This window comes from Primulina tabacum, chromosome 8, assembly GCF_025594145.1.
Source record: "Primulina tabacum isolate GXHZ01 chromosome 8, ASM2559414v2, whole genome shotgun sequence".
NCBI lineage: Eukaryota > Viridiplantae > Streptophyta > Magnoliopsida > Lamiales > Gesneriaceae > Primulina > Primulina tabacum.
The window spans coordinates 4,705,126-4,721,953 of record NC_134557.1 but is presented as its reverse complement, the minus strand read 5'-3'; the positions used below and the strand labels follow the sequence as shown (position 1 = coordinate 4,721,953).

The 16,828-nt window shown below is 34.8% G+C and overlaps 2 protein-coding genes across 4 annotated transcripts; one reads left to right on the top strand and one right to left on the bottom strand.

The window, feature by feature from the left end:
• Positions 1-232: 232 nt before the first annotated feature.
• LOC142553192 (ribonuclease J-like) lies at positions 233-10,262 on the top strand. Of its 3 annotated transcripts, XM_075663258.1 has the most exons (18): positions 233-372; positions 468-601; positions 988-1,216; positions 1,540-1,663; positions 2,269-2,325; positions 2,760-2,951; positions 3,054-3,131; positions 4,392-4,574; positions 4,657-4,737; positions 5,595-5,660; positions 5,748-5,840; positions 6,604-6,729; positions 7,309-7,422; positions 7,632-7,727; positions 7,897-7,994; positions 8,078-8,529; positions 9,326-9,765; positions 9,868-10,262. In XM_075663258.1, exons 3-18 carry the CDS (start codon positions 1,050-1,052, stop codon positions 9,961-9,963), a joined length of 2,463 nt encoding a protein of 820 aa, XP_075519373.1. In that variant the 5' UTR covers positions 233-372; positions 468-601; positions 988-1,049; the 3' UTR covers positions 9,964-10,262. The 3 variants fall into 3 exon arrangements, with proteins under 3 accessions (XP_075519373.1, XP_075519372.1, XP_075519374.1); XM_075663257.1 differs by having other exon boundaries at positions 277-578; XM_075663259.1 differs by lacking the exons at positions 233-372; positions 468-601 and having other exon boundaries at positions 1,540-1,649.
• Positions 10,263-11,906: 1,644 nt separating this feature from the next.
• Positions 11,907-15,035, bottom strand: LOC142553191 (SNF1-related protein kinase regulatory subunit gamma-1-like). The gene is made up of 6 exons (XM_075663255.1): positions 14,683-15,035; positions 13,845-14,017; positions 13,554-13,754; positions 12,847-13,122; positions 12,553-12,716; positions 11,907-12,340 (listed from the first exon to the last, which is right to left on the bottom strand). The coding sequence occupies exons 1-6, from the start codon at positions 14,849-14,851 to the stop codon at positions 12,040-12,042; spliced, it is 1,284 nt and encodes a 427-aa protein (XP_075519370.1). The 5' UTR covers positions 14,852-15,035; the 3' UTR covers positions 11,907-12,039.
• Between the last annotated feature and the right edge of the window lie 1,793 nt (positions 15,036-16,828).

The window sequence follows — 16,828 nt, the reverse complement described above, 5'->3', positions numbered from 1 at the left end:
TTATTTTGACATTAAAAAGAATAATTTTCATTGATTAAGTCGGATCGGAAATTCATATCACAAAATTGACTCATGGATCCATGAAACAATTTTCTGTATTTAAAATTGTCGAGGTCAAGTGCCTATTAATACTTTACAGTGCCTTTTATGCAAATTTCACTTTTTTTTTTGAATGACCCCTTTAATTTTATTTTAAAAACGCTCATTGCGTAACAACGACATATGACGTCATTTGCAAGGTCCATTTTCCAGCATTTTTCCTTTTTTCCTCTCCCTTTTTATTTTGTTGATAAGCAACGGATATTAGCTTATTCTTCCCGCATCACAAATCGCTTAAACCCTGCGCGCACTCTAGCATTTTGAAGTTCAGGGGTTTGGATTTTGCTGCCCCATCTTTCATTCTTTCTGAATTTAGAGGCTCCAGATACTTTCATAAGTACACGTGATTGTATAATTGTATTGTTTAGGAATGGCTTCTTTGGGTGTAATTCCAGTATGTCCCCACAAGCTCTTATGGTGTCAAGCAAAACCCGGGAGAAGCTCCATTTCTTGCTGTGAATCAGCCCCTTCTATAAAGCGTATGCTGATAAAAATCGTCAAAGTATTTGTTTTTTTTTTTTTTGAAATTCCGTGTTATGCTTGACAAATACTGTATGGACGCATTTTACTTGGTGATATGTGATTCGACGTTGTAATGGGAATGGGATAGTATTAGAAAAGAGGTTGGCCCAAAGCTCCTTTTTTATGTGCTACTGTCAAGAAAGGGGAATGAGTTGATTGACATATTGATTGATGTGGTGTTGGCATTTGTATGTCACCATTAATCGATCTTGTAATTTGGGAATCACTTTTTTTTCACGTCAAATACCGAGCATTTGCTACTTGTCTTGGTATCTTGGATAATTTAGAAATGTTGACTCAATACCATTATCCACATTGTAATTGTGTCATAGTTCACTATTTGATGAATAATCATGCTTTTGTCAGGTGTTCGTAACTCCAAAGCACATCAGGGAAGGTCGGGGAGAACAGAAGGACCTGGAAAGAGTATGGAGGATTCTGTTAAACGCAAGATGGAGCAATTTTACGAAGGATCTGATGGACCTCCTTTACGTATACTACCAATAGGCGGTCTTGGAGAAATTGGGATGAATTGCATGCTTGTTGGAAATTATGATCGTTATATTTTAATTGATGCTGGTGTAATGTTCCCAGAGTAAGTTCCCATATTACAGAAGTACCTGGATATTCATCATCTTCAGTAATCAACATTCTTGACGCTGATGCTTGTTGCCTGAGGAATTTTTCTGTCTCAGTCTTGCTCCTTCACGATCCTTGTTCTTTAAGAATAGGAAAACTGGTGTTCTTCTGTTTTCGCGCAGTGAAACAATTAAATGAGACAAATTCCAATACATCAAAAAATGGCGGATACTGGAACTCTCTAATGCCAGATGCACATATTTTTATCTTTTTCATTTTCACTTAGTTCTAGTTTGATCAAATTATATGATATATCTTAATCATTTTTCGTGATTCCAGCTGTGATGAGCTTGGTGTCCAGAAGATTATTCCTGATACCACTTTTATTAAAAAATGGAGTCACAAAATTGAAGCAGTAGTAATTACACATGGGCATGAAGATCACATTGGTGCGTTGCCTTGGGTAAAGTTTCTATTCTGCCTCTCGAAATGTGGTATTCATAATATTTTCACATTTGAAATTCTGAATTTTTGTATTCAATGGATGATTCATCTATAAAGTTTTATATGTGATTGCGAGTAAAAAAGTTTGATTTTGTCTAAATAAAATCCCGATTAAACTCTGAAAACCAGTTATTTTTCTTTTGTCGGTCATCACATTTAGCTGTTCCTGCAGTGGTGTACATCCATTTGCTTTATGTTTAGTTTAAAACACTTGCTTTGCTGACTTCCATCATTTGTTAGGCTTGTACAGTATCAGCCTATTTGGATACTATCCTGTTCATTATTCAATAAATAACATGTATTGAATATATATTATGCTGTTGAGAGACTTGCAATGCTTCTTTTCTCTCTTTATTATTCTTTGTCTTTCAAGGCAGAGGAATGTTATGTGGTTTTAATTTCTCAGTTTATGACTGGGCATAGGTTTATGATATGAACATTGTGCCGAAGTAGCCTTTGAGAATGATGTAAGACGCGACAAATGTCTGCCTGCATTGAGATGCATGTCTTGTTCTCTTGTGTACTTTTTCGCAAAACCCTTGTATAACGATGTCTTGTTTGCAGGTCATCCCAGCTTTGGATGCTCACACACCAATATTTGCTTCGTCCTTCACGATGGAGGTTTGTTATTATTGTGGTTTTATGTGTCAATGAATTTTTCTGTTCTTGTTTCACATTAACAGAATCCCATGTAGACATGATTAACTGTTCCTTAATCTATCATTAATTGCAATGATTAGATAGATGGCTAAGTGGGATTGATGTGAATCAACAATAATCCCCTTGTCAAAATAGGATATGGGGTAGAACAATGGCAATGCTCACTCCAACACTTCTGTTTTGATATTTGTTTCCTTGTCTTAATAAATTTCAGATATTGCCTTATATCTTCTAGAAAGTTATCTTAGGACCAAAACTATGTCTTAATCTTCCTTGGGGTATTTCATTGATTATTATTGATTCGTCAAGGATAATTAATAAATTCCAAGTGTTCCACTTATACAAAACCTGCACATGTTTATCTGATTTTTAATTGTCCTTCTCGGTCCATGCAGCTTATCAAAAAGCGTCTAAAGGAGTTTGGGATTTTGGTTCCATCCAGGCTAAAGGTTTTCAAGACACGAAGAAGATTTGTTGCTGGACCATTTGAAGTCGAACCAATTACAGTCACACACTCAATTCCTGATTGTTCTGGGTTGGTTTTCCGCTGTGCTGATGGTACTATTCTTCATACGGGAGATTGGAAGGTTATCATTTGTTTTTTTATCTATTTTTGTATGTGATTATTTTCCTTATTCTTATTTATATCTATTTTGTACACTATTTAACATTGATTTTACATTTGACAGATAGATGAGTCTCCATTGGATGGGAAAGTTTTTGATCGTGTGGCATTGGAAGAGCTCTCAAAGGAAGGAGTAACTTTGGTGAGCACTTGACCCACCCGATGTCTAATCATTTCCTGTTTAATATGTATAAAAGAACTCAATTCAAAGTCAAAAGATCTTTGTATATTGAATGAGCAGAGATCTTTGTTTGGGCAAAGAATGTCTTTTGATTGCCAGAAAAAGAATCATGTTGTTAGAGAACGAGCATATTTTGTCTAAAATTAGTTAATGATCGTATTTGTTTGTAAAATATTAGTTTAATTTGGAGACCTTAACATACAATTAAAATTTAAATATACCGCTCGAGAAGAAGTAAATATGTCAAAACAAGCCAATTGGAGGCTGAGTTGGATATTGTTCCACCGTTATCACATACATGCATTGATGAAGTCTGTATTTTTAGTTTTGACTCAGATCTGTACCATTGATTTTGGTGTTTAGCTAACAAAGTTAACCAAATATTTGAATCTTAGGCTTATTAATGGAGATTGCTCTTTGAAAGGTTGAATGACAATAAATTTTTGTAGCCGACATAGATTAGTATATGATCAGGTGATATGGACTTAATTTTTGGGTGCATCAAGCCATGAATATGTTTTTTTTTTCAGAGTCCATTCTTGCCTACCTCAATTCCCAGCCTTTTGTCCACTGGAGAATTTTCAAAATACTGTTGTTGCCTCAAACAGAAAAAAATGCTGATCGAAGAGCAGATATTGTCTTCATAAGCATGTTTTGTTACTTTTGCACTATTGAATTGTGGCTCAGGTTTCTGATATTTTCTACATTATTTGACTTTATGTGGCCAAAATTGCAGTCCTGGAATTCTGTTGCTAATTATTTTTTTATTTCTCAACTTTAAAAGACATTTGAATTTCCTTAAATGGTGATATACTAAAGCGGAAATGTAAAAGTTTGAGCAAAAGTATTGCAAGGTTTTTGATTAGTTGTCCTAAACTCAGGGTTTTGCTGTAATGTCTTGCTTAGGATGATATGACCTAATTGGAACTAGGAAAGCAAAACCATGAAATGGGAAAAAAATAACTTTGATGTTGTTTTGACGTGGAGACCATTGGGTAGTGTGCACCACCTCTGAACCTGGTTATGATTCTCAAACTTGGTCCCAGGCTTGACTTCTATGGGTGGTTTCTATCATTTGTCGGGATAATTGGTTTGAAAGTGCTAAGTTGGAAACTTACGCATTGGTTCATACATTGGTATAGTGATGCACCAAGCCACCAACTTATTTCTTTTTAAAAAATGACATGAAATGCAATTCATTATCCATATTCTGTTCTGCAGATGATGAGTGATTCAACAAATGTACTGTCTCCTGGAAGGACACTTAGCGAGACAGTTGTGGCAAATTCATTATTGAGGCATATTTCATCCGCCACAGGAAGGGTAATAACTACTCAGTTTGCATCAAATATTCACCGCTTAGGAAGTGTAAAAGCAGCAGCCGATTTAACTGGCCGAAAGCTGGTATGCACCAAATTTTTTTAATGCTTCTTCCTTTGCACCACTCAGAAAAGTTCATGGAGATGACATGATCATCCATTTTTAGGTGTTTGTTGGTATGTCCTTGAGGACATACCTGGATGCTGCATGGAGAGATGGAAAGGCACCCATCGATCCATCAACTTTGGTAATTGCTTTTTACATTAATTGTGGTTTACAAATATCTCTTTCAAATTGGATTTTAGGTGGATCTGTGGTATGTACTTCGTTTCTTTTTTCACTATGTGACATAACCTAGAGCATAAGTATGAACTAATATGTCATTGACTTAAAACTACTAAAATGACATGACATCAATCAAATTAGCTTTTTAATCTGTTTCGGGAATTGCATTGATGAATTAAATTATTGCAATTTTGAGTGTACCAAGTAGTCGCTAATAGTTGATTATGCCAGAGTCTTTCTTACTGTTCCTCCTCAATGGGCCCAAGACGTGATTACATGTCTAAACCTTAAACATCTGCCAGCATTCCTGGCTTGTTATTTGCTCTATGATGAACGTTTGATTGATTTGTTTTTCTCCTTATATTGGTACGAGATATTTTGAATCATAATTTTTTTTGCTCCATTTACAATTTATGGAGTGAGAAATTTCGAGCTTTGTGTAACTGGTTTTGTTGAGTTTTCAACACTATATTGTGTTAATAATTGTTGCAAAGTGAGGCAGAACGATGATCATCTGCAATTGGCATACATGATATCATTTGCTCATAGTTTTATTAAAATGTTGATGTGGTATCATGAACAAATTAGTTATTCAGTGTTTTTTTGGGTCTTCCCTTCTCCGTATTCTCACCTGACCCTGAAATTGGATGTTAATTTTTGGATAGAAAACTTGAAGTTTGGCAGATCTGAAAAATCAGCATTTAGACACATGGAAATAAAGGGCGAGGATGATTCTTCTGCCCCAAGTTGACAATTATGATCTTGTTCTCATTGTATTGTCAGTTCCCCAATGCCTCCTGAGATAACTTTGGTGTGCAGGTGAAAGTGGAAGATATTGATGCTTATGCCCCAAAGGACTTGCTAATTGTCACAACTGGTTCTCAAGTGGGTTACTGCGGACATTATGCTTTTGTTATTTCCTATGCTTAAGTCCATATTGTTAAGACTAGTGTATGATTTAATATTCTTCAGGCTGAACCACGTGCTGCACTGAATCTTGCATCATATGGAAGTAGTCATTCTCTCAAGTTGAACAAAGACGATTTAATTTTATATTCTGCGAAGGTAATGACTCTCTCTTGTCAATAGTCTTCATATTTTGGGTTAATACTTGCAAATGTAATAACGTGTTGTTATACAATAAATAACCTGTCAGCGTGACCAAAGTGAAGAAAATAAGAAGATGGTTTGGACACAACAGAATTTGGTTCTTGAGTAAGGGATTTTATGAGACAACCAGTGTGGACAAGTTAAAGAAGCTCAAAAATTTGAATATTTGTGAAAACGACGTGGGATCCTATTGAATATTTGTGAAAACGATTTGGGATCCTATTGAATAAAAGAGCGGTGTTTAGACACTTGGGATATTGCAATTCAATTAATGTAGAAGCAATTGGTGTGGTGTCTAGTTAGATTGTATTATTATGGTTCTAAGGATGATACAGCTAGTTTATGTGAATGAGCATGTGTGGTTTGTAAATCGATTGCATCATTCATTTATATTGTTTCACAAATTTTTAGAGGGGGTTTCGATCCCCAGTGAAAACCTAAGGAAGAAAAACAGAAAAATGCTTCTAATATTGTTATCAGATGCTTTGTTATGCTAGCACACTTGTATTTCTGTGCTTTTGGCATCAACTATCCACGAGACGTCATTCATCTGTGAATGAAACTAGTGCATCTGATACAGATAGTGTTACTTATGTGAAAACAGTGTAGGAGAACCAACTTGTACAAATTGCCATTTTTTAATATTTTGAACCGTGTATGGTTTATTTTTTGTTTTAGCATTTTTCCAGACACTGCTTAATAAACCCTATTAATATAGGTAATCCCGGGTAATGAGACAAGAGTAATGAAAATGCTGAATCGTGTATCTGAAATTGGATCGACAATAGTGATGGGAAAAAATGAGATGCTGCATACATCTGGTCATGCCTATCGTGAAGAACTGGTATGGTTTTCATTTCTTTACCTTGAATTTATATTTTTCGCCGTGATGATGCCTGCAGGATTGTGTTTTAACTCTGATAAGTTCGAAAGCTATTCTTGAACATCCCGGTCTCAATTCTCATAACATGGCTATAATGATTATTACGCTGTTAAAACCATAGAGGGCACTGTTATTCTCCTTTCTGTTTGCATGTTATTCTGATTATTCACCTTTGCATTTTCTAGTCAAACAAATGAAATGCTGTCGTTGATTTAGTTTTTCTTGAAGAAACAAAGTAGGAGAACTCTATAATATTTATTCCATGGGGAGGTCTGGCCATATTTTTGGTCTTGGGATTTTAAAAAGTAGATCAGTGGATGTTCTTCATAGCCGTTCCAAGATTTTTAGGAATAGACTAGAAATTGTCATCACATGATAAACCAGATAACTTTAGGTTAATTTTGCTAATTTCTTGTAATAATTATTTTCTAGTTCTGTTTTTTCCCATAATTTGCGAAATTGATGAAATTTTACCTGTCGTGGGTTCAACTATGTTATTCATTTCACTTTTTGTGGAATTTAATATGATTCGTTTTTAAGGAAGAAGTGCTAAAAATTGTTAAGCCGCAACACTTTCTACCCATTCATGGAGAACTCTTATTCTTGAAAGAACATGAACTGCTGGGGAAGTCAACTGGCATTCGGCATACTGCAGTAAGTAATCTATTTCAGTTAAAATCTCTCTTCTCCTTGTAGAATTTTTTTCCCCGTAAACTTTCCAAATTCTTTGGCTTAATTTTATAGAATGGCCTCATTATTTCCCTATTATCAGTAAACATTCATCATAATTTGATCAAAACGTTTTGAATTTCTCTCTGGATTACCTCTATTGGGTGCCTTTTTCACTTGGTTTGTCCTTTCAGGTTATAAAGAACGGGGAAATGCTGGGTGTGTCACATTTGAGGAGTAGAAGGGTCCTGTCAAACGGCTTTTCTTCCCTGGGTAAACAGAATCTGCAGGTTTCTCTCTCTCCATCTCTCTCGTCTATGTCAGGGCACCTACATGCTCTTGTATTTGAAGAAATCAAAACATATCCCTCCATTTCTCTCGTCTATGTTAGGGCACCTACATTCTCTTCTTGTATTTGAAGAAATCAAAACATTCTGCTGTCTAACTTTGATCATGCAGTTGATGTACAATGATGGTGACAAAGCATTTGGTACAGCAGCTGAACTGTGCATTGACGAAAGAATGAGGATAGCTTTTGATGGAATTATAGTGGTCAGGTGTGCCTTTCTTTTGTGGGGAGAAAAACACAACTTTGTCGACTTTGTTTGTGCACGTTAATAATTTTATGTCTGTTATGTAGTATGGAAATTTTGCGCCCTCAAGCAACGGATGATTCAGTCGAGAAGGCTTTAAAAGGAAAAATAAGAATCACTACACGATGCTTATGGCTTGACAAAGGAAAACTCTTAGACGCACTTCATAAAGCGGCGCATGCTGCACTGTCGAGCTGTCCTGTAAATTGCCCTCTGGCCCACATGGAAAGAATAGTTTCTGAAGGTTTGAGAAAAATTGTGAGGAAATACAGCAGCAAAAGACCTGAAGTCATTGCAATTGCTTTTGAAAATCCAGTTGCAGTTGTAGCTGATGAGATCAATGCAAAACTATCTGGGAAGTGGCATATTAATTCTGAGATTTCAACTTTGAGAAAATCAGTCGATGGGCAGATAAATAAGAGACAACCTATTGATTTACTTGAGGAAGATGGAAACGGCCTTGCAATTGCGAGAAACACCACAGAACTAGAATTGGAAGGTAATATTTTGTTCTTGCTTACCGCTTCTTTGTTCAACAACATTCCGGTTTCAAAGTTGTAGACCAAATACTTGCTTATTCATTACGAACTTCTGTGGTTAGGCCTGTTATCTGTGAATCACTGTGCATTAAATCTAATAGGTGGTTAGAAGGAAGGTGTGGGAGTTGAAATTCAATGGTATAAAGTAGTAAAAATTGTATAGTAAAGTTATTATGGTGTTAAAAAGAAATGGATGTAAAACTGATAATTAGAAGTATCGCATAATTTATCGAATAAATATTACTTAATACACGTTGGAAAGAAACAGTTCCCCTAGTTGCAAGATGTGACTGCCTATGTAGTACAAAAATCGAAACATGGTGTTGGATTATATGGTTTACAATATTTGCTTTAGTTAATGCTTGATTCTATTTTATAGTTCTTGGAAGAAAGTAAGCATACTTGTGAAACTAGATTTATCAAAATCTTTTATGGTGCATTTGGATGAGAGAATTTCAAAATGAAAGAATTTCAAATCCTTGATCTAAATTCATCCCACTTGCTTGGGTACTCGTGAAATACATGAAATTGAAATTTTCATGTTATATTTTTAACTTGTTTATTAACTATAATATAATGGATTCAAAAATCATACCAGAAGTTAAGCCATTTGAAATCCTTTCCTAGAATCATTTTCTCAAATTCAAATCGTTCTACACAAATACAACAGTATGAAATTTGATTTGATTGCCTAAATTTTTGGAAATGTTTTTATTTTTGGGCAGTTAATAATGAGATAGTTCCTTTTCTTTGCAGTTAATAATGAGACAGTTCCTCAGGAAGACGAAATGATGTCTGATTCTGACTTGCCTGAGAGTGCTCCCAGTGGTGACGAGTCTGAAGATTTTTGGAAGTCATTTTTAACCTCATCAGTTCTCAATCAATCCAAAGGGAACGGAGATTTGCTTCCAGAAGAGGAACAAAAAGAAAAAGCCCAACAGAAAAGCATTAAACTCGATTCTGGCCTGCCAAATTCTAGTCTAAGAACCACTACGACCACAAAAAGAAACAAATGGAAACCCGAAGAGGTGAAGAAAATTATCAAATTTCGTGGGGAACTTCACAGCAGGTTCCAAGTCCTCAGGGGGCGAATGGCTCTTTGGGAAGAGATATCTTCAAATCTCTTGTCTGATGGATTTACTCGAAGTCCAGGACAGTGTAAATCTTTGTGGGCGTCTTTAGTTCAGAAATACGAGGTTTACTGTTTTTCTTTTCTTTAGATGAATTATCCATAATAGAAGCTTTACATGCCAAGAAAATCTCTTTGTGAATTTTGTCTGCTATTTCTGTTTCGACAGGAAAGTAAAAGTGAGATGAAAATGCAGAAGAGCTGGCCATATTTTGAGGATATGAAAAAGATCTTATCTGATCGGGAGACGAAGGCATCCAAATGATCGGTGAGTGTAGTTTATACAGCTAAGTTTTTCCAAGCAAGAACGGGGGAGGTGGCCATTCTATTGAAAACAGGAACAAGCAGCCTCTGAGAGAATAGAATGCATTGAAAGAGAAGGGTAGGGGTTCCCTTGATATTGATATTAACAAAACAGTGTAAAGATTTTTATGCAACTTTAGGCATCGACGTGTTTTGTTTATGCAAACTGTTGGAATGGAAAAACTGTAAAAAAGAATAATTTTGTAGCTTAAATTCCTCAAGAATCGAAGGCGAACTTATACTTTGGTCTGTAACTTAAAATTTCATTTCATTCGATGAATTATTAACGTGGAGTGATACAGTAGTTAAGATACCCAATGGTATATTTTTATGTAGCTTCAGTTGGTGGATTGCCTTGGATTGTAGTTAAATGCTTTCCACTCTTGATTATTGTGGGGGCGAGATCCTGCTGTTTGCAGCTCTATAGACTTCTTATGGTGCTTCATTTGAAAAAACGTAGCAGTTTTAAGCGTGGATTCTCTCTTGCTTTCTTTTCAACTTTTCATGGTCTTCCCTTGTTGCATTCGTACTTAAATTAAGCCTTTAGAGAAAATTATGATTAATATTTATTTATATCTGAAAATGATGGTTCTCGTTTGGAATTAATGGGGGTGTGTGGTTTTGATTTTTGAAGAGAAAACAATGAGATCCAACAATTATTTTAAATAAAAAAAATGACAGGATTCCCTATCTTACTCACCCGTTAAGCATATATTTGACTTGACCGTAAATCTGTAGCAAGGGTTTAAAATATTCTCAAAAAGCTTTCCCCCTCCAACGCTTGGATCAACTTAGATGCATAAATATAAACTTGGAAAGATTTTATTAAGCAGATTGATATTTATATTTTGTTAAAAGAGAATATTTTAGTATAAGAATAATATCTTTTGGCTTTTAACTTTGTTCAAGTGCCTTTCAAGAATAGAAGTTTTGGTGTATACCTTTCTTAGTGAACGGGTAGATGCCTCGTTCCATCTTCTTTATATTGGGTAAATAAGGCACCATTGGTCGGAACACGCATGGGGCCTACCTTTGACCCCACGTGAAAAAAATGTTTTGGTCAAATGGTGGCCATTTTTTTATATGAACCCAACCAATTTTACTCTCTCTTGCATTGTGGCAATTATTTTCAATTGATCTTTTCGTAGACGATTTTCAAAGATGGTTGCTATCGCCCGTTTTTTTAAAAAAGTTGGGGAACAGATTGATACAAATGAGTGTCAAACTAGAGACACTGATGATATATTAGCTATAAGTTTTGTAAATTGATTGAAATTTTGTTGTTCGATACATTTAGGCTATTAGTCCTATGCTAAATATGTTTATGTTTTTGGATGTTTTTGATATCTTCATAACGTTATGTTGTTGCTCGACAGTAGTCAAAGGTCATCAATTACGAGTTTGCTGTTTGAGCTGTTTTAAACAACGAACCTCTAGTTTAATTGGTTTTATTGTTGTTATATCATATTAAAAGCAGATCTCATCCCTTGTTCATTTTTTTTATTTTTTTTGCAAGTTTGTGAAATGTGAATTTTTTTATTATCGAGTTTGGACTCGTATCAGTATATTTTATTTTACTTAATTTCTACTGATGGTTTTTTTTTTTTTTTTTTTTGGAGCAATTGATGAGTTAATCATTGTGACGATTGTATTTTTAAAAGAAAAACTAGGTCTACTTTTACTACGAAATGAAATCTTGACTGTTCAAGAATCTCACTCACTTTATAAACTAACCATTGGCTCCCCAAACCTACTTTTAAAAGTAGAAAAGAAAAGTAAAGAACAATTCTCCTCACTTAATGGTCAAAAAAAGAAAAAGAAGAAAAGAAAGAGAACTTCTGGTCAAGAACACTTTCCATTAATTTCATACTCGTGGGGATGATGGTAGAGATATCTGTCTTGTGCTAGATAAGAATTACCATATCAAAATTTTATTCCACAACTACAGGACAAACCAGTAGCTACACCTCATTAGGAATATGTTCATATATAGATTCTTGCATCAAAACAAACAAACTCTGCACTAGTTTGCAACAAGTTAAACCCTGCTATTTGCAGGCAGTGGTAAGACTCCATCGAAGAAATCCCCGAAATAACCCCGAGGCTCGTGTACTAACTTTGAGATTATGTCCCTCAGGGTTATGACACCCACCAGGTTTCCACCTCCATCCTCCACATATATTCGGTGGATCTTCACTGAGTCGAGCTTCATTATGACTTCTTTTAAAGTATCGTCTCTCCGGCATGTTACCATGCCAATCAACAGTGGCGACTCCTTCTCATGCTCCTCCTCCAGATAGCTTCTAACTGTTGTCAAGAAGTTCTTTGCAGTGATAGATCTGTACAAGTATGAAAATACTCCGAATGAGCATGGACAAAACATAATTTTTTTATTCCTACTCGAAATTATCGAACTCTAGTCAAGCACGAGCATGATCTGACATATTTGAGATAAAACATATGCATTATACTTTTTTTACAGATATATTAAAAAAATGTTATGAACTCGAACTGAAAACATGGAGAAAATAGATTAATTATAGAGAGAGACCTGTATTCCCTGTAAATTTGTGGTGCAATAAGAAGGAATTGGATATCCCTGATGCTTATATTACCAATTGCCTTGCTTCCTCCATTTTCAACCACTGGCACCCCTCCAACTCCCTTCTGCCTCATCAATTTAAATGCCTGCAGCACAGGCTCGTCTTCATTTACCTGAACATGGCAAACAAAACATAACGAATCAGAAGTAAACTCTGAGATTATAAACACAAGTTTTGACATAAAAAAAATTAAAAACTACACATGTTTCATCCGTATAGTGTCAATGTCTTTCGCCAAGTACCTTGATGAGTTGTCTAGGTTTCATAAGGGGAAGATCGAGTTCAAACAGTTTCTTCGAACCCCAGCTCTCAAACCAATGAAGTCCAGCGCATTCTTTAAGCATGTGAATAACAGCACTCTGAGTTATAATATTATCAACCTTTGCTTCTCCTAAATCAACCACAGGAACACTTTTCATTCTGTACTTTGATAGCAGTAGGAGCATCGTCAAAAAAGAGTTTGCTTTCTGCAGAGCTAGAAATGGAGCCCAACGAAAAGATCCAGAAATATCGCCAACCTATTTATGCATCCATTAGGCAGATGGAGTTAGGTTTAGGCCATAAGTCAAACTGTTGAAGAGAGCACAAGCTTAAACACTATATTATTAGGTACGATATGAAAGAGTCTTTGAGTTCATTAGTTGCTTCACAATTTCTTGTTGAGCCAACCCCTTACGATATTGAAGCACACGATGGCTCACTATTAACAACTTTCAATATGCACATTAATCTAGCCTATAACATAAATATACGGGTCATATTATCTAGACAACTACTTCAATTCTTAACGAGATTGAGTACCAATGTCAGGTTATAAGACCAAAGACAGAGTGTAAACCTAAAACTTTAGCTTACAAAGTAGGACAGGGACTCAAATATATTAAACACTACAATTTCTTATGCTGCCAACATGAGATCATGAAAACTGGTAAGGCGAGAGATTAATAACCTTGGTGTTCCTGTAGAAATCAGAAGAAGTGAGCGTCTCAAAAAATTTCCCGCAAGTTGCTGTGGGAGAGTCGGGGTGCATACTTTTAAACCGTGGAGATGACATTCCATTTGCGGCTGCGGCAACAGCTGAGGCAGTAGCATCTTCTGTGTCGCTTAAGGCAGAATCGAAGGCAGTCTTGCTGCCTTCCATCCTCTCAGACTGCAGCCAAAGTTTAAATTAATTTCTATTTTTTATGATTGTAATTCAGAGAACAAAGAATTTTAATGGGATTGAACGAGAACATTAAACCTGATGTAATATCCAAACAACTATGCCAGCAAACTCTACAACGCCAATATATCGGTCGATCCAACTCGCGTCTTCTGGTGCTTTCACATCCACAACTGGTGCACTAAGGATTTTATGACGTGCAAGTAATTTAACGGCTTCCGCGAGATTTGTATCCGAACTTATCTCAATAACTGCACATGAAATTGCTTAGAATTAAGCCCCCATATCTGAAAGATACTGACTGGCCAAAGAAGATAATCAAGAAAACAAGATACATATATACCATGCTACCCACCCAAGTATATTTAACATAACATCACAAAAAAAAATTTCAATGAGGCATCTGACATATTTTCACAGCATACTATCAGAAGCATCTAAACAGACAGCAAATCATAGTTTTGGCGAATGATCTCTGCATAAATACACCTATCCGGTATTTGGTAATGTCAGATATCAGCTATTACTTTCTTAATTCTTGTCCTCAATAAACATTCATTTTAATACAATACAAAGCAACAATAGCGTAACTTCAAACAAAAACAGAGTAATTGTGAGAGAAACAGTATGATCGTAAAGTGAACCATAATTCCAAAATACAGTAAAGTGACTATAAAAAGTAAGAAATTGAACCCGAAGTTCACTGGAACAAATCAACCCTTCCGAAGATTCTAAATTTGTAACACGGCTTATTGATCATTTAAATCGTCATATGTTCATGGAGACCATATTCAACACGGACACGTACAAGAATTTTTTTTACAAAACAGACTTCAATCTAGAAATAATTGTGACCCAATCTTCAATCAAGAGCAGGAATCACAGTAAATATTTTATTCCATGAATGAAAGATTACCTTGGGTAGAAGGAGCAGGGGGGAAGGCGGAAACAGGAATACTCTCAAAACAAGCGTTAAGCTTCTCAGTAGGTGTCAGCTGCTGTTCTTGAATATCCCATAAATCTTCCACTTGCATACCCACCTCAGCTTCTGGGCTCCTCGGCGTTTCGCTTTCTTCCATCACCATTCTTGATACGTATGATATATGTATTTGTGTATGTATATGCTTTCTCAAACAGCCCACACCTAAACACACACACGCTCACCACTCTCAAATGATCAAGAAAAGATTTTTTTCACAGAGAAAAAGAAATCCACCTGCCAAATACCACAATCTTGAAAGCTGACACAGGCAGAATACATGTAAAATAATCATATAATAATGCAAAACTGTGGGATTGTTGATCCTGGCCGTTGAATGTGATCTGGCTACACGTGTCCTCGATGGCTTTTGCAGCAGGATGATCAAAGTAGAAGACGATAAATTCGGGTCCTTTTGGTTCTTATCCATTGGAGCACTATTTTAACGATCATACTCATCCGAGTTTCACTTGGGGCCACTTGCCACATCCAACAGACAACGAAAGAACAGTACTAAAAAGCGGCTGGTTGTTCTAAATTTATTTACCTTGTTACAAGAAAAATCATTTTTTATTTTGTAAGTTTGACTTAAAATTAATTTTATATATTGTTAAGTTTTGATTTTAATTTGTTATTTTTATTTTTGTTTTGATATTTTAGTTTTTTTCAGAACTTTCGATTTAAAAAAAATTAAAATTGTAAAAATTAGTAAGATACAAAAATAAAATTGATATTTGATAAAATAAAACACCAAAATCAAGCAAATTTATCAACCCAAAGATGCAGTTTTACCAATCTTTATATGGTAATTTGCACCTTTAATTTGTTCCTTATTAAAAAAAAAGGACTAACAATTAAACATTTTAGTTTTAAAATTTATAGATGCATCCAATTGTGTTAAGAATTTATGCACAATAGAAAAATATACACAAAAACTTATATTAGATGATATCACGTGTCAATTTTATGAAACTGATATCCAACATAATTCATTTAATGAAAAGTATTATTTTTTATGATACAAAAATTACTTTTCACTTTAAATATAGACCAGATTGACATGTTTCGCAAAAATAGATATGTGAAACCGTCTCAATCAAAAAACAATATTCTCATCAATTTATCGTGTCATAAATCCTTGTGGACAATATTATCTAACCGAGTCAACGATGGCTTATTTGATATAAATACAAGGAATGATAAAATAATAATTTTTAAAAAAATTGAGGATAATTTTACAAAATTTAAAACAAATAGATAATTGGTTCTTTTTGCAAGCATTTATTTATCCGTAAATATACGGACATCGTAAAATATCTCTTTCCCCCCAAAAAAAAAATAAAAAATGGTTATAGAGACTTATCTAACGAAAGGGAAAATATAATTTGAAGAAATTATTTTAGTGAATTTAATCGAATTTAATTCATTAATACTTATATAAACAATTAATTTTTTTTAATCATGATAACTATTTCAAATATTTCATAATTGATACTTTATAATTGCGATACTTGAATTTCTTAATAGCTAATATTCTAAAAAAAAATTTAATGAAATAATAGGGTATTTTTATATTTCGAAAAAAATACGTTGGAACGTAGAACATTTTGAGTCAGAGCCGGACCAACTTCAACTCGTTACACGAATTAAGTGGAATTTCCATGATTCCCTCATAGTAGCACAAGTTTTTCAAAATTATTATTAACTAATTACATATGAATTTTCATACAATAATGGAATGTCACTTTCCTATAAAAACACGCTTTAGATACTATGATGTCACATTCATTTGACTATATATTTCATAATGAGGCACGCCTATAATAAATATGAATTGCCCCAAATACAACCTCAGCATGCGAAGATTTTCAATCCAGATTCTCAACTTTTTCCTTAGTTTTAGAAAACATGTTCCCCACAAGACTTAAAAACGAAGGTGACGGGGCAATGGCGTGTTTAGGATGGCCACAGGAGGGTGACCAATTCCAAGATTTGTCACTCCTTGCCCCAAAACCAAGCAGGTCAAGTTGGACCCAGAAATCCATTAAGCACTAGACAAGTCTTAAATTTTAATAAATACAAA

What these genes read in the sequence shown, in the direction of transcription:
- LOC142553191 (XM_075663255.1), bottom strand. Translation starts at nt 14,851, where the DNA reads ATGGTGATGGAAGAAAGCGAAACGCCGAGGAGCCCAGAAGCTGAGGTG. An exon ending in CCCTGCTCCTTCTACCCAAG is followed by an intron (nt 14,018 to 14,682) that starts GTAATCTTTCAT and finishes TTTCATGTGCAG; the next exon opens with TTATTGAGATAAGTTCGGAT. An exon ending in ATTTCTACAGGAACACCAAG is followed by an intron (nt 13,123 to 13,553) that starts GTTATTAATCTC and finishes ATGCATAAATAG; the next exon opens with GTTGGCGATATTTCTGGATC.
- LOC142553192 (XM_075663257.1), top strand. Translation starts at nt 470, where the DNA reads ATGGCTTCTTTGGGTGTAATTCCAGTATGTCCCCACAAGCTCTTATGG. An exon ending in GCTGGTGTAATGTTCCCAGA is followed by an intron (nt 1,217 to 1,539) that starts GTAAGTTCCCAT and finishes TCGTGATTCCAG; the next exon opens with CTGTGATGAGCTTGGTGTCC. An exon ending in CACAGAACTAGAATTGGAAG is followed by an intron (nt 8,530 to 9,325) that starts GTAATATTTTGT and finishes TTTTCTTTGCAG; the next exon opens with TTAATAATGAGACAGTTCCT.